This window comes from Toxorhynchites rutilus, chromosome 3 (genome assembly GCF_029784135.1).
Source record: "Toxorhynchites rutilus septentrionalis strain SRP chromosome 3, ASM2978413v1, whole genome shotgun sequence".
Classification (NCBI taxonomy): Eukaryota; Metazoa; Arthropoda; class Insecta; order Diptera; family Culicidae; genus Toxorhynchites; species Toxorhynchites rutilus.
This window is the reverse complement of record NC_073746.1, coordinates 324,064,773-324,089,484: the sequence shown is the minus strand read 5'-3', so window position 1 is coordinate 324,089,484 and position 24,712 is coordinate 324,064,773. Positions and strand designations below refer to the sequence as shown.

The following is a 24,712-nucleotide window of genomic DNA, read 5'->3' as shown; positions in this document are numbered from 1 at the left end:
TACCGGGACGTAGACGCTCTAGAAATTTCTGCATAACTCGAGAACTAATCAAGCAAATGGAACCAAATTTGGTATAATGAGGACAATTGGAATGGGAAGAATGAAATGATATAGTCGAGTCGGTAGACAGAGATAGCGACTAAACGCCCGACTGACTGTTCAGTCGTTTTGGCGGAGAAACTGCGTGAAGGAGTTAAAAGTCATTACTGACTGACTACGGATTTAGTCAGTCAGATAGTCAGCTGACTATCCTCAGTTGACTATGATTATACAGAGCCCTGGTGTTTATTTTGCCTCGCTCGGGCCCTGTCATAAACTTTGGTAAACAAAACCCGTCTATCATTATGGGGTCGCTGCAGCACTGATAAGAATCACGCCCGACAATTTTGGCCCAAGCAGCAGCAAAGGACACCTATTGGCTAGTGTTTCCTCATAGACACTACGATACGGGGGTCCCCATCGACATCATCTTGGCCGAGGACAGCGAGTGCTATAGGAGGAGGAGGAGAACCCGGAAGCAAATGAGGGTGGAGTCGATGGCTATGTAGCAGCAAGAGTCGAGTGCGGCTCAAAACGGTAGATGGACGCACAAGCTCATACCGACACCAATGAGCTGAGTGAACATGAAGCATGAAGAGGTGAATTTCTCCCTAACGCAGTTTTTGTCTGGTCACGGCTGTTTCAGGCAGTATCTGCACTGGTTCTGGCAAGCAAGATCGCCTCTTTATCCGGAGTGTCGGGATCCGGAGTGTCGGGATGTGGAAGAAACTCCGGAACACGTCGTTTTTGTATTTCCCAGATTCACCGCAAAGCGTGAGGGGCTGGCTGACCTTCATATTGGAAATATGGAGGCAATGTGTTGCGACGAGGACACCTGAAATGCAGTGAACAGCGTAACCGCAGACATCATGTCCGAGCTACAGCGGAAGTGGAGAGCGACCAGCGTGCAGACAACGCCTGACGGTGGAATGGGAACAACTGCGAGTTCCGTTGTAATGGACAGTATCCTACGGGAGCAGCTGTGACGGAGTGCGCGTCAAGTTGCAGGGCACTACCTAATCGGCGCTCTGCTGGGAGGAGAAATCCTGCGAGGGTGACTGTCACGGGGTGCGCGTTGCGTTGGAGGGCGCTTCCTAATCGGTACATGTTTCGACGGGTGAATGGACACTGGAGAGAGGGAATAAGAACGACATGATTATCAATAAAATACTGCCTGGGAGCGCCTGATCGTGGCTTGGATGAAGAAACACTGCGTAGGTCGCTTCCACGGAGTGTCGAGAAGGACGTCATCAAACCGGTGCGTACCCCACGGGAGCAGCTGTGACGGAGTGCGCGTCATGATGGAGGGTACTACCTAATCGGCACTCCACTGGGGAGACAAATCCTGCTTATTCCAATCTACTGTTCCGTGAGATAGAACGGCCTAATCAAGAGGACTCTATCTACATTGATTTTTCGAAATCTTTCGACACAGTACCGGACACATACAGTGGAGAAATTGAAACACATACGCCTTCCAATCTGGATTGCGGAGCGGATACTGTCGTTTCTAACGGATTGAAAGAAATTCATATAGAAGAAATTCCTCGCTTCTACTCAACTTCTGAATTTCCAAACAAGAATTACTTATTCTCTCCATGTATGTGACGCTTGCACTCATTCGTTGTTATCCACTCTTCCGATCTCCAGCCACTCGATGTGTTGGCAATACGGAAATCACGTGGCCCAGATGTGTGAACCGTTTCGCAGCGCTCAGAACCAGCCAACGTTTACCACCTGTGAGTCATATCGGCCAGAAATTGATCTCAATGGAACAAACGCGCTAACGGACGACGCCGACGACGGCGTAATATATCTCCCAGCGATTTATCACTTCCCATTCACTGTGCGCGCTCGGTACAGTTACCGCCTTCGAGAGATTGCACTTGCTTCTTTGTGCCATCTTCGAAAATGCAAATCGGAGAACATGTGAGAATAGATACACGTTTGTTCTGACACTCACACCTCTTGAGCCGATCGTATCGTGTAGAATTTATGGCGGCTTCTTAAAACTCTTTAGGGGAGACAGGTAAAATTTTGTTCCCCCTAGGAAAGAATAAGGTAACAACTATGTTTGCTCCTTGATTAGTTAACCATAAGTCAACTTTTTTTTCTGTATTATAGTGACTTTTAACACTTTTTGGCTGGTTCGTCACTTTTACTTCCTATTTTGGAAGACTTTCAGCGTGAGAAGTACGAATGTTACCACCACGCCAGATCACCTCCACGACATAAGTCAACTGTAAAAACTCTGTACTTGAGCAAAAAAAATATTTGGAATTAGAGGTTTCGAGAGGAAATTATTTTTTATTATTTTTTTAGAGTAAGTTACAACTCTTAAACTTGCGTATGAGGGTGCTGTCTTCCAATATCATGATTGTTTATAAAATTTGCATTTTTGTTCTTGGTTGTTTCCATCAAAACTTGCGTGGGACGTTTCTTTGATAAGGGCGTTTAATACACTGTTCTCTCAATTTTCACATCTTGGCACCCTGAGACGCCTAAAGTCGGAAGGCAAAGGTGCACTCGGAAGTGATCCTGTTTATTATACACTTCGATACTCCTAGGTCTAACAAACAGCTGCAGGATCGACAGCACTCTTTCAAAACACGTGCTTTTCCATCCGTTCTAATGCTCACTGACCAGTAAAAAAAATTCCATTCACTCTGGATACAGGTGGAAATCGGGGAGCTCTGTTGCAACTAAGCGATCATAAAAATTCCTATAATTTATCCAGTTTTTTCTTTTCTTATCATTCGCAGCAACAGCAGTTGCAGAAGCCCAAAATCATCGGTCGTGTGCTTGTAAATAAAGAAGAATAAAGTGAGAATCAGTTCGGAAACAGAGCAGAAAGAAGAAAAAATAAAAATAGGTAAATTTACCAGAAGAAGAAAAACTGAGGATAGTCCACAGTAGAAGAAGAATGGACAAAAGCTTTCGTGATACAACACTATTGTTGTAGTGTTGCGAATACACAACGCGCCACACGACAATGCCAATGGAATCGATGCGGCGGCGGGGAAGCATGTGTGCGTGAATCTGTTGAAGCAATCGAAAGTCTCTCGCAGTTCGGTTCGGGACACGGCGAGTGAAGGTTTTCGTTCGGAGTCCGCCGGTCTGCCGTGAGAAGCAAAGGAAAACTTTGGACCCGTGTTTGTGTGTGTGCATGCGTGCATAGCTGTATGTGTGGGCGGAGTGTGAAGTGATAAGAAAGCAATCGCTGTTAAGAGTGAAGAAGCTAGAGAGAAAGACAGTGCGATCGAAACGGGGCTCTTGTAGTCCAGCCAAGCATCCCGGAATCTTTCTCAAGTTATGGATCCAGCGGTTGCTTGGTTTCAGGAAGAACAGGAAGGACCGGCGAAGCGCGTGTGGTTGGGTATTTGGGAAACCATGTCCGAACTGGATCCCCCATTGACTGTTCCGGTTGAGAATCAGAAGCCTCAACGAGCCGGAACGGAGAAGCCGAATCGTGTTGTCGGCGGGGAGAACCGACTGATCGGTGGTGGCGGCGGAGGCGGCGATGAATCCCATCACCATCTTAACCATCATCACCAGCATCATCACATGAACGCGTTGAGCGAGAATAACAACAATAACAATAACAACAACAGTAATAATAACAACACCAATAGCAACTGTGGAAACGGAAATGGGAACAACACACCGACCGGCGGCGGTACAATTCTAGTCAATAACAACGAGAAAAACTATAATCCGACCAGGAAGAAAGCTGGCAGCACAGTGGACAATAAGGCCAGTACTTACAACATGAACAAGCAACACATGCGACTGATCGGTGTTCACGGTGGTTGCCCGTGGCGGCCGCCGAATTTCAAATACGGAAGAGGAATACTTGGGTGAGTACAGTTTTGCTCCGCACCAAAAAAACAATTATTTCCGATTCTGTGTGCACTCGTGTAACCCTAAGGTGGGGAAAGACGTAATTTGTTTCGACTGATAACAACAGTTGCATATGTGCATTTGCACCTTTTTTTTTGCGCTCTATCGGCTGGTTGTGTCACGTTTGTTGAAATATCATGTTTGTTTGGTTGACAACTGGTTCGCGTTCATTTTTTTGTCGTTCGATTGTATGATAACAAGTTTGATTATCAATCGATGGTTGTTATAAGGCACCGTTGCGACATACTCATAAATAAAGGAATCTTCAGTTAATTATTTACATGATCCAGTAAAGAATATTTGCTTTATCAAAATAAACACATATGTATTGTAATCTTAACTTGCTGTGCTATTCATAACAATATTTATGGACGTATTTCACCAATGATGACAAATGTGTCGTAAATTACAAATATAGCTTCACCATAGAAACTGGACATTGAATAAAAAAATCAAAACGTGGTAATAGCATATGTAGTTGTAAATTTTAAAGCAGGTTCATCGAAATAAAATAAATGATTGAATAACTGTACGACTGCATAATGTATGTACGCTTAAAATATAACATAAAAATTTTATTATTAAACTAATCTCATTTTTTCAGTTTCGAACATATTCCATAAGAAGTCATTTTTATTTCTGAAAATACTCTCTGTTGGTCGTGATATTGACATATTGAGTGCTATATTTTTTTCCTTAAAGCTGGGGATATGATTTTCAAAAATCAATCGGTGGTTCAAAAAATCATTTTCCCCCTTTCTATCCAAAAATGACTTTTTGCAAAAAATCATAACATTTGAACTACTGAACCGATCTAGATGATCAACATAATCAATTAAAACCAATAAGATAAACTTCCTCGAAAAATATCACACTTGCGGGAAGATTGGAGTCTAGTCTAGTCACATAGGAGTTTTGAACGAAGATTTAAAACATGCTAAATTTACTAAATAATAACTCAAAAACGGAAAATAACACCTCTCTGATTTTCAGATATATTATGTTAAAAAAAACTTTCCAAATCTCGTTCCAGATTTTTAAACCACTTGCAAATAACATGTTTATCCGTTACATGGAATAAATGTTTGATACAGAAAATATGATAGAATAAATACAGCCCTAAATCGGACAATTCCTTTCTCGAGTTTTGCTCTTATCAACACATTCGGTGATCCATTTTCATTTATATAGATAGAAGAAGATATAGGAGTGCGTTTTATCACATTAAAAAAAATTCAATTGTCATGTTTGGTTGAAATATGTGTATTATTTTTCCGGGACTCCCTCTCTATTTCAGAGAAGGGAGGGGTGTCATTATAGAAACATTTCTGATATTCATAAACCTTCACATGCCAAATTTGGCTCCATTCAATTGATTATGAGAGGAGGGAGAAGTGTCGAAACACCATAGAAAAGTTTATCGATCCCTAAAACCTCTATATGCTAATATGCTAAAAATTCCATTTGATTGATTAGTTCTCGAGTTTTTCAACACCCTCTCCTCCTCTTTAGAGAGGTGAAAGGAGTGTCAAACCATCATAAAAACATTTATGGCTCCCTAAAACCTCCATTTGCCAAATTTGGTTCCATTTGCTCGATAAGTTCTCGAGTTATGTTTCGTTTCTATGGCAGAAATTAAAAATTAAAAAAAAACATAAAACTCATGATTTCTTCCGGAAGTTCATAACTTTTCAACCATTGAGCCAACCAACCAACCATCGACATATCAATTGAAATTTTATTCTTCTATGAATCAACTTGAATCTGTCATTATACTAACTAAAAAATTTAGGGCTACAGAAAAACTTTAATTATAAAGCTGAAGAAATTAGCCACTAAATTATCCACAACAAATTTCTATCGTATCACAATTTTATCGCAATTTTAAACTGTCAAAACTATAGGTCGAAGAACGAGAAGCAGGAAAAATTGACAAATAATGGGGGGGGGGGGGGGGGGGGGGTAAATGATAAAGTAATCATGGATTTTTAATAACCATATCAGGAAAAATATTGAAGAACACATTCCTATTTAAATATCTCTTACAAATTTTGATAAAATACCACTGAATAGTTAATATAAGGGTAATATTAAACATGTTTATATAAACCTTCCCATCTTAACTTTTCATTAAAGACCTTGCGTCAAGACAGCCAGAAATCGATACACTCTCAAATCGAGTATGCCTAAAAAAATTATATTCTTCATGTAAACAAGGATTGAAAATGTGGACACTTTTTAGTCAGTGAATTGTATGGAGTTCCACTGCTGTGCCCTAATTATCACCACGAACAACGCTGCGATGGATATATATATATATATATATATATATATATATATATATATATATATATATATATATATATATATATATATATATATATATATATATATATATATATATATATATCCCACTTTGTATTCTACTGTCCGTCGAACACCACGCTTAAATTTCGTGGTCATGTCCGGGTCCTAATCCGAATCAGAAAACATCTTGATTAAATCGAGTAGCGCATGCTTCTCCGGCTCGGATGTAAACAACGAATTAAATATATATATATATATATATATATATATATATATATATATATATATATATATATATATATATATATATATATATATATATATATATATATATATATATATATATATATATATATATATATATATATATATATATATATATATATATATATATATATATATATATATATATATATATATATATATATATATATATATATATATATATATATATATATATATATATATATATATATATATATATATATATATATATATATATATATATATATATATATATATATATATATATATATATATATATATATATATATATATATATATATATATTTAGTTCGTTGTTTACATCCGAGCCGGAGAAGCATGCGCTACTCGATTTAATCAAGATGTTTTCTGATTCGGATTAGGACCCGGACATGACCACGAAATTTAAGCGTGGTGTTCGACGGACAGTAGAATACAAAGTGGGAGTCATAAAAAGGACAAGAGTCAATGGAACGGTTTACAAAAATAGGAAGGGAAAGGATGTTCCAGCAGTGAAGGTTTGCAAAATGTTATTTGCAAATGTTTGCAGATAGGGTTACTTGGTTGAAAATAGAAGCGAACAGGACTGATACTTGCAAAACTTGCTCGATATCAAACGTCATCGAAAGAGAAATATATCGGATGAATTAGGTGAACCATTCAGAGGAAATACTTAAAATGTTCCGACATTTCTTCAACGATGTGAGAGGGAAATCATCTCCCGGAAATCCCAAGCTGAGAATTGTAATTGTCCTTGTTAGATAACACATTTCATCGTTTTCCGTAAAAGTATCTCACTATATCATCGTCGAGAAGACTATAAAATCTGGCAATAGAGCAGACGCGCTCACGTCGATTTTCCGAGCCGAAGGCTGGGGGTTCGAATCCCACCACTGTCTAAAGTATTTTTCGGGTTGGAAAATGAGAATACATGATTGAATACTGGAAAAGCATAGTTAGGCTCAATTAAGAACTGAGAAGTGCCTACGATCATTGTTAATGTCTTTGTTATGAAGTACAGGTCGAACTGGTCTTCTCGACGATGATATAGTGGGATACTTTTACATTATAATAATCGAGTAATAGCCGCTTTGGGGCAGACCCTGTTGTTTATGGTCTCGTCCCTGTATTAGCATCAGTAACATCTGAGCCTATCAATCATACGTCGTTTTATCGATAGAATATTCGGTTGGGGAAAATTTTTGGGAAGCTTGTGCTTCCAGAAATGTTGTTCTAGAAGGGTTTTTTGATATTTGATTTTGTTGGAAAGTTACAGCCAAAAGTGTGAAGACACCACAAGGGATATAGTATTGCTGTACGATTTTTTTTCCCGAAACCATGTTTTTTAGCTGGTGGTATCGATATTCCAGGATTTACTAGACCAATTTGACTGAAATTTTTCAGCAGCAGGCCAATTCCACGCTAAATTGGCCAGAAAACAGAAAATTTTGACCCGACCCTCTCCGGTTTTTTTTCTGAAACTTGGTACTCATGATAGAAGTTACCTAGAATCACAATTACCAATGACCAATTTAAATTACGACTGATTTTTGAAAAGGGTGTATTCAAAATCATTGATCTTTCTTTCAAAAAATCGTAACTCAAAATTCGAATGTCTGATTAAAATATGATGTTTGAAAATCAATTGGCCATTTGAAAAAAAACTTAAATTACGACTGATTTTTGAAAAGGGTGTATTCAAAAATCATTGATTGATGATTAAAATATGATGTTTGAAAATCAAATGGCTATTTTAAAAAACATTTAAAATAAACTGTAAAAAAAACTTACTCAAAAATAAAATTTAATAATAAAAACTTTTATATCTCATCTAGTTTTCAACAGTGTAATAATAATTATTCATGCACTTAAAAAATGGAAAAATACATCCTCAAATATACTTTAAACAATTACCAAAATATCCGAACACTTCACTTTATTTCTAACATCCGAAAAAAATCAATCCTTTCTGCCAGTTTTGCAACTTGAATTCGTGCTGGAGGTTGTTGGCTTCCGCAAAATCAAACGCCAGGCGCCGTAAATGTTTGAGAGTCATGCCATAGAAAGCTTTGGGCTTTGCAATGGTTCGCCAGATCCTCAGACTGCTCACTCGTAAATACTGATCTGGGCCGCCCTAGATGCTCTCTGCACATCCCAGCAGAAGTAGAAATGTCAATAAAAGAAGATTAAAAATAACTCACTGATATGAGCCTCTTCCTCAGAGCTGATTCAGAAATACCGAGATCTGTCGAGCATTTCTCCAAATTAGTTTTCTTGTTGTTGTGAGTCTAGTTAAAAATTTGGTTGAAACATTTTATAATTTTTTTTTTTGAGAGCAAAACGCTGGTGCGCACTTTTGCCCCACAAGCAATTTTACAACCAATCGAATTTCTAAAAACGAATACGTACTATTATCTACTATATATTAAATGTTTCCTTGGCAATGTAGTTTCGAACTTTCCAGTTATTTCAGGTAACTAAATCGTCATCCCCAAAATTGAAAAAATTAGATCAACGTAAAAGTTTTCTTTCCTCATAATTTTCATGAAATATATCTTGTTTATATGTGTGGACTGCTGGTGTGATAATGTGTCAAACGAATACACTGTTGATGAGTTTTTATGCTCGTTTGTTTCAAGAAGGCCAATGCGCACATTTGTCCCGTGCGCACCTTTGCCCCGCACTACTCTAGAGATCTGAATTTCATGTTTGTCCATGCGGAAGCGACTCATTTTAAATGATTCATTTCAAGTCCCATCAAATACACAGTAGATTCTTCTTGGTCGCTAGTCTTGGTTCAGCCACCGTTTGAATTGCTTCACCATGCTTTGATCACGATCGTTTTCTCCTATCCTAATATGTTCCGTTCATTCTTTCCAAAAAGCTACCCTTTTGATTAAAAAAAAAAATATATATATAAATATATATATAAATATATATAAATATATATAATTATATATATAAATATATATAAATATATATAAATATATATATAAATAAATATATATATATATATATATATATATATATATATATATATATATATATATATATATATATATATATATATATATATATATATATATATTGAAGGTTGTGTTCAAGACTCGATCGCATTGTTGACGAAGAACTACGCAGTAGTTTAATTCAAGCCGCTTGTTTATAACTGCGGATATTATTTTATAATGCTACGAAAATTTTGAAATAACCATTCTAGCAGTTTGGTCACCCTGAAATGTTTTTTTTATTGTAGAATCATTTCACGATAATTGTTTGATGATTCATTCTTTTGCTCGCAAAACAATACATGCTCGAGATAAGCGTAGCTGTCATCCTTAGTGGAGAATGTTTTGCTACTGGCAAGCGAAACCAAATCACATACAAAATTCCAGAACGACATTTACTTTCTTGGTGACTAAATAAACGAAAAAAACTCTATCTGTTAAACTCAACAACCTCGAAAAGAATAGCACTGCTTCATTATGATCAAGATTAGCGCAAATGCAATCCTAGCTGAAAGCAGTTTATTATTACTTATTAAATAACTTGGTATTCTTGGTATTTCCCAAATAATTTTTTGGCGCTCAACCTTAACACCTGCTTCACCATAGCGTCAGTTCAATGCATTGATGCAATGTCAAAGGCACTAACGAAGCCTTTATGATGACAGAAAACAAACAATGTTAACTGCTTGGAAAAAGGCTGAATATTTGACTCAGCAGAGATTCATTACTAATACCCTAGCACAAATATTTCCCTCCCGCTATCTCCCCTCCTTGTTTATATTTATCATTACGGCTGCATAATTTGCAACAACAACACCAAACAATCGTCAATCATAGCATAAAAAATAGGCGATTGTTGCATCGTTACAGGGCCAATGCATACTGGAGCAGATACAAATGGGGTTTCAGCGTAGCGAAGATGCACTATTTTTACGTACGAGTTATGAAGCACGCACGTACGCGATATATCGATGGCTTGAAGCAACTAAATATACACACACTTATCTCTGTTTGGCGCTCTTCTCAACAGAAGCCCTTCCTGTTGATATCGCCAGTCTAGATTAGCTTAGCTGTCATCCTTTGTGGAGAGAGTTTCCCTACCGTCAGAACATTTATTTTCCTACCGTCGTTCCAGAACATTTATTTTCATGGTGAGCTGACCATTCCCACACAATTGTGATTCCCCACACAATCAGAACCATAATGCAATAGCGTCAGTTTGATGCAATGATTGCAATGCCAGATACATCGGCGAGTGAGTAATTTGGTCGCGTCCACAGCTCAATCCGAAACGAAGACATGTGATGCCGCAAAACAAGGAAGAACAAGCGATATTCATTGCTTTGAATACAGAACGAGACTGAAAGTTTACCTTCTTTCCTTGCTTGTTGAATTAGAGAGACTTTAAACTTCTTTAGTTCATTTGTCTCTAACCTTCAAAAAGGCCCTTGAAAAACTTTACTTTATCCATCATATTACTCCTCCGCCCCCATTGCCTTGAGAAAGGCATTCGATCCTTCGCCGTGTTGCTCTCCCAGCAACGATGTTGTTCAGTCGATTTTCTCACGAATAATGAAAGTTTGCCTAAGCGGGATCAACTGTTTATACTCTAGGCAAATATTCCCATTCGTTCTTATTTTTTCCTTTGTTTGTTTACATCTTACGGTTTTCCTTCGTTGCTCGTCGATAAGTTGCTCGTTATTGACAGCTCTATTCGGGAAAGCACACAAATGGACAGAACAGAAATGTATGAGGAAATGGGAATGCTTCCAATTTTCATCAATTTAAAGCATATACAGACTATGGGATTGCAATGTATAGCATATCAAACAAATCTAAGGGAATTTCCGATTCGTTTGGTATGTAAATCGCCAAAATCCGTTCGCAGCAAAAATTGTTATCAACGTTAACTTTATTTCAAAAAAGCGTGACCTGTTTTCTGATTGGCACCCTTAATGTGAGACGTAGTTCTACGTCGAATGAACAGACAAAATTCTTATAATTGGAATAATCTCCGAAAATTTCACTTCCTGATTTTTTTTGGGGAAGTGTGTTAAATTTGTTAGTGTTGAAAGACAAAAAACAATTAAAAAATTTCACATTCCACGTTCAGATAATTTCATGCTGCGTATGATATTATCTTCTTTTTGACGTAGGACTACGTATTTCATTTCTATACAGAGGTGTGCAACAAGATTTTGAGCTTTAATGTCTCCTGAACAACTGAACGAAATGGTATGATAAACACTTCATTTGAGAGATAAAATGTCTACGCGTTATGCCCTTTTTACATATTGATCCAAACATTTGTTTCAATAGCTTAAAAATTGCTTTCAAAACAGACGAATCTGTATATAAGCGGCTGCCAGCGGCAATTGGTGTGCATGATCGCTGGAATGTGTTCCCTAACACAGACTTCTAAATCATGGGGAAATCGGCATTGCAAAATAGGTAGAAGCTACGGGTAATTTTGTACTCGCTTGCGTTTTTGCAAATCGTAATATTTCACTACCACAGACTTCAAAACCATGGAGCCTGGGGAAATCGACATTGCAAAATAGATGCAAACTGTTGGTACTGTTGCTGGTCCGAAACGAATTTTGTAGCAGTCTTTTTAGGATCAGGCTTCTAGAATAAACAAAAATAGTATTCACGCTATTGAAAATCACCTGTCCGATTATTCAGTTCAGCCGTGTTAACAGGTTCTTTTGTACTCGCTTACTTTTATGTAAACCTGAATCTATTTCCCCAACATAGGCTTTGAATCCGAGGAGTTGGGGAAATCGGCATGCAAGCTGGCAATTCTTCTACACTCAAAGCATTTTTGCACTCCGTAATGCGTTTTGCTAACACGGAATACAAAATCTGGTACAAATACAACACTTTGGCTCGGTTATTCAAGACTGCATAGGAAGACTTCACGAAGACGATGTGTGATTATTGTTAATTGAAAAAAAAAACCAAATGATTACTAAGCCGAAGGCAGTCCTACGTCAACCTTGCTGTTATATCATAGGTATAACCCACGTTTTCCCGAAAACGTGCAAAAAATAAACATTGCTTTCGCTCCGCGATTTATCATACAACTCTGACGACGACAACGCGATAGACAAAAATTCCTCAACCATTAACCTCCGCGTCAATGCGGGACCGCGTTTCGGCCAACGCGAAACAAGAAGATAGGAGAAAGCGCGGGGACTGAAGCCTTCGTGGTATGTTGCTGCTACTCGTAGTGCTGAAATAACACCACGGTGTTTGACGGACGTCATTCGCGCACCAATCTGTTGTTACGGTCAGTTTAAATGTGTTCTACTTTTATCGCTCCGCGATTTGCTACTTTCTTCGTTGGAAAATATTGTAATTGATAAACAAAAAAAAAGCGCTACTATGTAGCTGGATCGTTTATTCGAACGATTTAAAAGGCAAACAAAAATGTGACCGCTGACGAAACAAAAATGTTCAGCCGCGTTGAATGGGACAGAGTGATAGCGGGAATGTGATTATCAACGGCGAAACCCAAAATAACGCAATGGGTCTAACAAAAAGATCTACACCAAACACAGAATAGGCGACTGACACTGTGCCCACCACCATCAGCATCATCATCATCAGGGTCACGTTTCATGATTAACACCTGCACCAGGGATAAGATGGAGGCGGTTTGCAGAGCGAAGTGATTTGTTTACTTTGCTGTAATTCATTTACTTTTTATCAGCAGCGAGCAACAGGTTGCAAGTGCCGAAGAATTGCGGGAATTAGTAACTACTGTGTGGAAGGACTGTAGTTATTAGTCAAGTAGTAGTTACGTAGTAACAATAACTCCGCAAAGTTTGAAAAATATTTCACATCGATTTCGATATCGTCGTATCAGCAACGGTGCAAATTAACAGACTGAACTGTTTTAATATAATACAAAATTGTGTATAATCGAGTCTGTAGTAATCGAATAGTTCAAGTACTCTTTAGAACAAAGAGTGAAGTGAAGTATGTAACCGGATCTATATGTAATCGGATCCGACCTGTACTCAGAACACGTAATCTTGACATTCACTCTACTATTTCTCTATAAATTTCCTAGATCGAGTTCGATCCGATTCTACAATAAGGATGGTTGTCTGGCAACCAATGGCACTTTTTTGAGGATCTTTTTCATGGCGTGTAAACGTTTGGGAACAGCTGTTTCTGTCATCCAACCACGTTTACAAGTTCTTCCGTTTCCTTTTTTCGAATGATGATAGCGATTCAAATCGCCTTCGGATTTCTCAGCTACCCTGAGCGTTAAAATCATTATTTTTGAATTGTATTTATTTAAGTCAAAGTAGTGTAAAAGTAAATATCGAAAAACACAAAAAACTCATTACCGAACACCTCTCGTCACGAATGCCTAATACAGGTCAGTTATTGACAACAAATCTATGCTTAGTTTATCTGATTTTTCCGTAATGGATCTGTTTTACTGTTTTACCTTTAGATTGATCATATCCAAAGTTTAGAGGAAGCATTAGGTGCACAATTGAGCTTTCGCCGTTGCTCATGAATATGCAACATTATTGGTAATCACTGTGTTGTTGACGTAGGACTTCGAAATTATTTTATTTAATTCGCGTGTTTATCACTTCAGATATTATTTTAGAGTGCATCTAAAAACATTTTTCGTGACCTTGTAAAGAACCAATGGCAGTTGAGGGCCGATGGATTGTGTGGTTTTGTAGAAGCAGTTGAAGATGGTTGATTGATTCATTATTGCCTTCGCGAGAACAATGCACAAGCTGGACATATCGCAATCTGTTTCCTTATGTCAATTGCACTGAGTATTCATCGCGAATGTTGCCGCGGTGGTCTTTCTCGCAATTGACGTATATTCAGTCACAGGCGATTATATTTTGTTCCACCAGCCCCACTGTTTCACATTTCTTAACTACTTCAATGTACCTTTGACAATGCATAGAAACGATTCGCTATCCAACTCTTGATGAGTAAAGTTCAGTGTCGTTATTGTGCGTTGCCACTTTTACTATTGTGCGAGTGAAGGTCATTGCTGTCCGCTTTCGAATTGACCTTTTGTGAAGTGGAACAAAGGAAGCAGCGCTCTTGCAGCTTGCAGCCCTTGGCGGCTGTTGAACATTGGCATAACGGGATCGCCATCGTGTGGCTGTCGTTAACGGGAATTATCATCACGTGACCGTGTGAGCTATTCTTGCGCTATTGTGTTGATCCATAGCGCGTAGCCTCTGTCTCTCCCTGGTTAGGGCAGTAGAGCGCAGTATCGGAACAACTTTAATATTAAGATACACATATTTAATATTAATATTATTGTTCAACTCATATGTTCATTGCTTAATATTATCATCATAATTTTTTGTTTGTTTGTTTTGTTATTTTTTTTGAGATTATTGTTAAAATCAATAATAGATTAGAAATAAGACACAAATTTTTGTAAAATGGAGAATAGTGGAGGATCTCCAGAGATGGAGATCTCCGATAATGAATCCCATTCAAGATCTGGGAAAAAACATAAACGAGTCCCTCAAAAAGAAGATAATTCTTCTGGGGACGAATCTGCTCATCCTTCCAAGCCCCCCTCTAAGAAAATAGCAAGCCTCCCTTCTGAACCGACTGTTACTTCCACTCCCCCTCTCCCATCATCGATTTCGCTTCCCCCTTCTGATGTTTCCGATCCAACCCAATCCTCGTCCTCGTCTTCTCCCTCTGTTGTCTCCGCTCCACGTGTCAGAGTTTATCCAGAAGATGCACCTGGAACTGGCCCGTGGGTTGTTTTCCTCCGGCCAAAACCAAAAGGAAAAAGCCTTAACGTGATTCAGATCATGAAAGATCTGGCCAGATACACTTCTGTATCTGAAATTCGCAGGGTTAGACCGAACAAATTGCGGGTTGTCGTGAATGAACGGAAACACGCAAACGAGATTGTTGCTGACCAACACTTCACTCTCGAATATAGAACATTTATACCCTCCCATAACGTAGAAATTGAGGGGGTGATAACTGAAACGGGTCTGACGAGCGAACAAATAAAAAAAGAAGGAAAAGGCAAGTTCAAGAAGCTTCCCTCAATGGAAGTAAAGATCTTGGACTGTCGCCAACTCGGGAAACTCTCCCATGATGGGGACCAAACTAAATTTACGCCGTCAGACTCGTTTCGAGTCACCTTTGCTGGTGCCGCCCTCCCTGACTACGTTATGGTGGACAAATTGAGACTACCTGTGCGACTCTTCGTGCCAAAGCCCATGACTTGCAACAAATGCAAGTCAGTTGGTCACACTTCAGATTATTGTGCCAACAAGGAGCGCTGTGCCACTTGCGGAGAGCAACATGAGGGGAAATCCTGCAGTGCGATTGAGCATAAGTGTCCATATTGCGGAGGATCCCCACACGCGCTCTCAGCTTGTGAAACTTACAAGAGTCGCTGGGAGAAACAGAAGCGCTCTTTAAAGGAACGCTCGAAGCGCACTTTTGCGGAAATTTTAAAGGGCGCTTCTCCACTGGCCCAACAAGAACAACAACAAATCTCAACACACAATATCTTTTCCACGTTGCCAGTTGATGAAATGGAAGCGGACACAGCTAGCGGGGGCACACCGTTTATTTTCAAAGGGAATCCCCGGCGCAAAAATGTGACCACTCCCAAAGTTCAAGAACAAGTCCCCCCGGTGATACCCCCAGTTAGCTTGCCTAAAAAATCGAGTGCAGCGGACAAGCAAAATCAGGTTCCTCCTGGCTTCCGTGGGAATAGTTCATCTTCGAACGACCCAGCACTCGAGGGGACATCAAAAACCCCAACTGTCCCTGTTTTTCCGTCCAGCTCAACTTCCCAATTGGGATTTATAAAGTTGTCTGACCTTTTGGATCAAATCTTCAAGTGTTTTAATGCTTCCGACTCCATCAGAACCCTTGTCATCTCAATGCTTCCAGTATTAAAGACAATTTTACAGCAATTGATGCAAACATGGCCCCTCCTTGCAATGATTATCTCTCTTGATGTCTAATTTAGATAGAGAGGTCGGAGATATCACTGGTTTTCAGTGGAATTGTCGTAGTCTTATCCCTAAATTGGATACATTAAATTTTTAATTCATAACTTCAATTGTGATGTTTTTGCTCTGTCCGAAACTTGGCTTTCTTCGCGAGATGATATCTCTTTCCACGATTTTAATATTATACGCTTGGACCGCGATGACAGATACGGAGGGGTACTATTGGGGATCAATAAGTGCCACTCATTTTTTCGAATTGACCTTCCACCTATTGGAGGGATCGAAGCTGTTGCTTGTCATGCAAACATCAGAGGCAAAGACCTCTGTATTGTCAGCTTGTATTGGCCTCCGAGAGCTGCGGTTAGCCGCAAACAACTTGATGACATGTGCTCACTCCTTCCTGAGCCACGATTGATCTTGGGAGACTTCAACTCTCATGGAACTGCCTGGGGGGAACAGTACGACGACAATCGTTCATTGTTGATATATGACCTTTGTAACAACTTCAATATGACCGTTTTGAACACTGGGGAAACAACACGTGTGCCTAAACCTCCTGCTAACCCAAGTGCTCTTGACCTCTCGCTTTGCTCGAATTCACTATCGTTAGATTGCAAGTGGAATGTAATCCAGGACCCCAACGGTAGTGATCACTTGCCAATCAAAATTTCCATCACCATTGGGTCGAATTCTTCTGAATCTATAAACATGGCATATGACCTCACAAGACACATTGACTGGAAAAAATATACGGACGCGATTGCTCTAGCCATCAATTCCAGAGATGGTTTACCTCCATTGGAGGAGTATAACTTCCTTTCTCGTTTGATCTATTACAGCGCGGTTCGCGCTCAAACGAAACCCATCCCAGGTTCCACTATTCGTCGAAGGCCTCCCAATCTATGGTGGGATAGCATATGTTCCAAGCTTTATGTAGAAAAATCGAATGCATTTAAAGCTTTTCGGAAACGTGGAACCCCTGAAAATTTTCAGACGTATTTGGACCTTGAAAATCAATTTAAAAACTTGATCAAAGGGAAAAAACGTGCTTATTGGCGTGGGAGGTTTGTCACGAGAAACGTCAATGAAAAAATTATGGAAAGTGGCTCGAAACATGAGAAATCGTTCTTCAACGAATGAAAGCGAAGAATATTCACATCGGTGGATTTTTAATTTTGCACGGAAGGTTTGTCCTGATTCCGCTCCTGTGCAAAAAATTGTTCGAGATATACCACAAGATAGGTGCGATCTTGATTCCGAGTTTTCGATGGTAGAATTCTCTCTTGCTCTCCTTTCATGTAACAATTCTGCTCCGGGATCGGATAGAATTAAGTTCAACTTGCTGAAAAATCTCCCTGATGTGGCGAAACATCGCTTGTTGAACTTATTCAATCGGTTTCTGGAGCATAATATTGTTCCAGATGATTGGAGACAAGTACGAGTTATAGCTATTCAAAAACCCGGAAAACCCGCGTCCGACTTCAATTCGTACCGCCCAATAGCAATGCTGTCTTGTATACGGAAATTGTTGGAGAAAATGATCTTGTTTCGCCTTGATCGATGGGTTGAAACGAATGGCCTACTCTCAGATACACTATATGGGTTCCGCAGGGGCAAGGGGACGAATGATTGTCTTGCGTTGCTTTCTTCAGAAATTCAAATGGCTTACGCCGAAAAAAAACAAATGGCTTCAGTATTCTTGGACATAAAGGGGGCCTTTGATTCTGTTTCAATAGAGGTTTTGTCAGACAAATTACACTCTCGGGGTCTGCCGCCTCTATTGAATAATATGTTATATAAAATGCTTTGTGAGAAACATTTGAACTTTTCTCACGGAGATTCGGCAGTAAGTCGGATCTCTTACATGGGCCTCCCCCAGGGCTCATGTTTAAGCCCCCTTTTGTACAACTTCTATGTAAGCGACATCGACAATTGCCTTACACAAAATTGCAGCCTAAGACAACTTGCAGATGATGGAGTGGTGTCTGTCGTAGGATCAAACGAATCTGACCTGCAAGGACCCTTACAAGATACTTTGAACAATTTTTCAACCTGGGCCATTGGGCTAGGGATCGAATTCTCCACGGAGAAAACAGAGATGGTGGTTTTTTCTAGGAAGCATAGACCAGCAAAACCAAAGCTTCAACTTTTGGGTAAACCGATCACTCATGCTATGTCATTCAAGTATCTTGGGGTCTGGTTCGACTCCAAATGTACTTGGGGGGCCCATATTAGGTATCTGAGTAAAAAATGTCAACAAAGAATAAACTTTCTCCGTACAATTACCGGCACCTGGTGGGGAGCCCATCCCGAATATCTTATTATGTTGTACCGAACAACTATTCTCTCAGTGATGGAGTATGGCAGTTTCTGTTTTCAATCAGCTGCCAAAACACACCTCATTAAACTCGAGCGAATTCAGTATCTTTGTCTCCGTATTGCGTTGGGATGTATGCCCTCAACGCATACCATGAGTCTCGAGGTTTTGGCAGGCGTACTCCCACTAAAAGATCGCTTCAATTTATTATCTCTTCGGTTCCTCATCCGGTGTAAGGTTATGAATCCATTGGTGATCGAAAATTTTGAGCAATTGATCGAGCTAAATTTTCATTCTGGATTCATGAATTCATATCATGAATTCACCTCTATGCAAGTTGTTCCTTCTTCGTATATTCCCAACCGTGTTTGTTTTCCTGACTACATCAATTCCTCTGTACATTTCGATCTGTTCATGAAGGAGAAAATCCATGAAAATCCAGATTATCTTAGATTGGGGTTCGTTCCTACAATCTTCAATGCAAAGTATGGGCGTATCAATTGTGATAATATATACTTTACTGATGGGTCCTCTATGAATGAGTCCACAGGATTTGGAGTGTTCAACGTATTTTTTAGCACCTCACACAGTCTTCAGAATCCTTGCTCGGTATATATTGCTGAATTGGCAGCGATATACTGGGCGCTGGACAGCGTCGCCTCACGACCTGTTGAACACTATTACATTGTAACGGATAGTCTTAGCTCTGTCGAAGCTATCCGTTCAGTGAGGCCGGAAAAGCACTCGCCGTACTTCATTGAGAGAATACGAGAAATTTTGAGTGCTTTATCCAGACGCTGTTATGTCATTACCTTTGTCTGGGTCCCTTCACATTGCTCAATTCCGGGTAATGAGAGGGCTGACTCATTGGCAAAGGTAGGTGCAATTAAAGGCGATATATATCAGCGTCAAATCGCCTTCAATGAATTTTATTCTTTAGTTCGCAAAAATACCATCGCTAACTGGCAACGCAAGTGGAATGAAGATGAATTGGGCCGGTGGTTTCACTCGATTATCCCAAAGGTTAGCCTCAAACCGTGGTTCAAAAGTCTGGACTTGAGTCGGGACTTTATTCGCACCTTCTCCCGACTCATGTCCAATCACTGTTCGTTAGATGCACTACTCTTCCGTTTCAATCTTGCCAGCAGCAATCTCTGCGTTTGTGGCCAAGGTTATCACGACATCGAGCACGTTGTTTGGTCGTGCGAGGTGTATCTGGTCGCCAGATCGAATTTAGAAAACTCCCTTCGGGCCCGAGGAAGACAGCCCAATGTGCCGGTGAGAGATGTGTTGGCTCGGTTAGACCTTGATTACATGTCCCATATATATGTTTTCCTTAAAGCTATAGATCTTCGTGTGTGATTGTCCCTACATCCTTATACCCTCCTTTCCTTCCTTTGCGGGTAATTCGTCCCCTTTCTATAAATAGTAGAATAAGTTGAAATGTAAATAAACTATAGATATACGAATAGATTTAAGAATTGAGTGCTCATCAACATTGTTACAATTTCCTTATATCCCATCCTTCTCCTAAAAATATGTCACCCTTCTAAACTCGAGTACACCGCGAGTAATCGGTTTTCCACCTTACTAACCATAGATGTAAGAAAATTGTTTATATATATATATATATATATATATATATATATATATATATATATATATATAGTTTTTAAAATGTATTTAAGAATTCGGCTCCTTTAAACTTAAGTAACTGAGCCTGTAAAAATAAACGAATTAATAAAAAAAAAAATGCATAGAAACAACAACAATGTGTGCGTGTGATGCAAAAATATATAAGCACTCTTTGGCAGACGGCATGAAAACCGACGCGGTACGTCACTAAAAAAAAATGCATTTCTGTGTGTGTTATTCACTGTTGCTGGTGCATTTCTGCAACTATTCATAATTCAATTCATCAAATAGCACGTGAGCGGATGTCGGTGAAGATACCAATACCAAGATACCAATAACTTTTTTTGCAGCATAAGACATTTTTTTCATTTGAATTAGACGCACACCATCCTACGAGAATGTTCTGAGGTGGTGGAGTCTTAGAATTGACCCATCTGGTCATAGGAACCATTTGAAATTTCAAGAAATTTGCGAAAATTATTAAGTCCTTAGGTATTTCGGAGGCGATGGAATGACAATTTTTTCATTTGAATTAGAAGCACACCATCCAACGAGAACATTCTGAGGTGGTGGAGTCTTGGAATTGACCCATCTGGTCATAAGTGAAACAAACAGAATCTGTAGTTACAGATTACAGATTTTTTGAGTTTCATACAGATTTACAGATTTTTCAAAATAACGTTCCAATATTTGTTATGGCTTGGCGTCTATCTTCTAATCAGTCTGAATGAGAGTCTTTCTGGCATTCTTATGTAGCGCGAAGTCCTGCTTTCTCATGTTCGATCTAAGGCGTGAAGATGCAAAAGTATGTGTTATCGGCACAATTCACAATAAATATATAATAGTATTCGTCATTTCCTTACTAAAGCATAATGAATGTGAATTTCAAAAAAGCTTTTATATTGTTATGAAAATCTATTTTGATTTGAAAGATCGTGTTTGAGGAAATCTATTATCTGAAAGAATCATCGATACTTTTTGACGTACGATTAGGTTCCAGGGAACATATAGTGGGTACAAATTAGAAAACTAGATATCGGTCGCGTCACGAAACGAAACGTACTAGGATTCGTCGTTAAACGCAATCTGGAGAGGTTCAACTACGTTAGTATTGAATCTGTGGAAACAGAAGCTACTAAACTGGGGGAAAACAAAATAAAATTATGAATCTAAATAAAATCGGAATCAGTCCGTATCCTAAGCAGTTGCAAAACAATTTTATGACAATTTTTCAACCGTTCAGAGATCTTCTTTTCTGAATTTGATTGTTATTGTTATTTTAATATCAAAGCTACTACCTGGTAACTCTAGCAACTTTCATTACACCTCAATGAAGCATTGCATTTTTATCACAGTTCCAGCTCTACGTGTATACCACCAACATCGTAGAATTTATAATAACTATGCCAATTAATGATACTAAAGCGAAGATTATGCTTCAAAATTAGATTTATAAATTCAATACAGATTTTCTGAGAAAAAAGCTCACATAAAAAGTTTTTTGAGACCAAAAACATAGATTTTATTATGGCAACCCTGCTCTCGACATTCTTCCTACGGAATTGAAGTGAATACTGTGATTTAAGAATGGAAGAATGGAAGCTTCATTTTCGTTCGATTTACTGTTCGTTGTTGATAACACAAATAAATAGAATGTATGGGAATGCTTCCAATTTTCATAATTTTATTCACTTGCGGATATGGGAGTCGTAATGTATAGCATAGTAACAAATCTTAGAAAATTTCCGATTCGAATGGTATGCAAAACAAAATCCGTTTGGAGCAAAAACAATTTTTAACTTTGAAACTATTTCATTCAAACGTGACCTATTATCTGATTGGATGTAGTTCTACGTCAAAACATTGTTACAATTGAATCATTCAAAATATTAGGTATTGCTTATCGTTAGCTATAACTTTTTCCCGTCTTACTAGCAGAGCTTGGGTATCGTTACGGTAAAAGCCTTCGTCTTTAGCCTCCACGAATGAAACCATTTTTTGGAGTTATATTATGATCGGAACTGCTGTTCAGTCTAATGATGTTGAATGATTCCAAGTGGGAATCAACGTGCTTGGCAACGTGGGGTCGAGCATTGTCATGCTATTGAATCAGTTTTTTCCTGATTCTGTTCGCATTATGATAGTTTCTCGCGCTGATCTTGAGCCGAGAATTTTGAATATTGATCGTTACAAATATTGTATGGGTTTTCTCGGATCCCCTCTTAACAACTCCACAGGGAAGCCATCCTACCAGGTACTTAAGCTGCTAAAAACTTCTCATCGTCACCCGTCTTGATGATACGCCTTGGAATCTTGGATCTTGGAATTCTATTTTTTCCGAATTTAACAATACGAATGTCTTGGATTATCTTCGAATGCAGCTGCTAATCTTAAGCCCCACAATAGTTTTCCGGTCACGATTTTTGTACCTGTCCACGCTGGATTTCCAACATTGGTGTCCAGAATCATCCTTTGTCACCAACTTTTGAAAATAGAATAAGCTATAAGCGGATGATTTTCGAACAGGTCTTGATTTTGAAGACTGACTGAATTTTTGTTGAAATTTCACTTAAATTTAGTTGAATCTTACACAACTGGCTGAATCAGGCCAGCATTTGAAGAATTACAGAGGATTATGTCTTTCAGTAAGGGTATCAGGTCAAGAAAAATATAACGTTTTTATGAGCTATTTAGCGTTAATTACCATTTTTACTGTGACTACAATTCGAAGACATACATTTCGCTAATTGAAATTCGTAAAAGGTTTAAATTGACGAAGATTGGAAACCATACATTTATTTTGTGCAATTTTGTGCTTTGCTACCCGCTCAGTCAACAATAATGATCAACTAAAATGAATCGATGAGGCACTAACTTATAACACTATCATTGTCGAGTCGAAGCAAAGATTGCAGCTTAGACACTGTGCGTTTGTATTTGCCTTGTAATTTCGTAACGCTAAAAATACGGATTTTGTATGAATAATTAAAAACTAAATTTTTGAGCAACGTTCGATAAAACGTTCAATGTTTATTCTGATTTAAAACCGATAAGATTATCAACACAACTTTTTCCTATTTGTTGTAATTCGAGGATTCCGACATCGAAAAAAAATGTTATAATGGTATTTGGTCTATGTTAGTATCCATTTCTCAAAATGCAGATTCCTGGATACGATGTTTTCTATATGAAATAGAGCCTATGATCGAAGATGCAGTGTAGATATCCGAAGGCTTGTAAAGGCTTCGGGTTTGAATGTAAACTTGCTTCTAAGAAAGAAAACCGCAAACGATAGAACACGTCCTAAAGTTCGTTTTAGAATGAGCAAATTTTTCAAGTGCGAAATTGGTTCTTGCGAAATGTTTTCTCTAAAGTCATTCACATTGAATTACGAAATCATACGAATCTGTCAAACTTTCGTTCTTACAACGAAAATAAGTTGTACGAGATTGGTGAAACAAATTCATATTAACCCAATTTGAGTTCAGGTATATCCCGAACTCGATACAAATCAATATTAGAAAATTTAGTAGAGTGTGAATAGATATTCGGAAAATTATTCATTATCCTGCAATAAGCTTGGATATTGCTTACATCATTCCATCGATATGAAGCTGAGCATATTTTTCAAATCTTGTTGCACCTATCTTGATTGCCTTGTTCCAACTTTATTATGTGGATAGAAGTTATTGTCAAATCAACGCGAATTGGTATTTTTTCGCAGAAAATGCTTGGGAGGTTCATTTTTTCGCTCTTTCCAAAGCGATGAATTTTCGTTTGTTCATAAAATTAGTTACAATCATCTGTTTTAAGTCAAATATACACCGTTTTGTTCGTTGACTTGTTCCCAACGAGATGCCAACTTCATAATACCCCTGTTATAGTAGCTCGCTTCCTTATTGGCAAAAAACTCGGATAGCCAATTTTCACAGGCCTCTTTTGTGGCTAACTTCTGACTACCTAGCTCGTTCGCCATGGACAAAAACAGGTGGTAGTCACTTGGTGCAAGGTCCGGACTATACGGCGGATGCAAAAGAACCTCCCATCCGAGCTCCCGGAGCTTCTGGCGCGTCGCCAAAGAAGTGTGTGGCCTGGCGTTGTCCTGATAGAAGACAATGCGGCCTCTGTTTATCAAAGATAGCCTCTTCTTCATGAGTGCTACCTTCAAGCGGTCCAGTTGTTGGCAGTACAGGTCCGAATTGAGCGTTTGGCCATAGGGAAGCAGCTCATACTAGATTATTCCTTGACAATCC

The 24,712-nt window shown here is 38.7% G+C and overlaps 1 protein-coding gene across 6 annotated transcripts in view; it reads left to right on the top strand.

Annotated features, from left to right (window-relative positions):
- Nucleotides 1-24,712, top strand: part of LOC129778092 (non-canonical poly(A) RNA polymerase protein Trf4-1) — a 141,719-nt gene that overhangs the window by 18,410 nt on the left and 98,597 nt on the right. For 3 of the 6 annotated variants that reach the window (XM_055784762.1, XM_055784763.1, XM_055784761.1), the window contains exon 2: nt 2,802-3,896. In XM_055784762.1, coding sequence (XP_055640737.1) covers nt 3,352-3,896 — 545 coding nt within the window. In that variant the 5' untranslated portion in view covers nt 2,802-3,351. The remainder of the gene's footprint in view (nt 1-2,801; nt 3,897-24,712) is intronic. The other 3 variants (XM_055784767.1, XM_055784766.1, XM_055784764.1) reach the window with 3 other exon arrangements.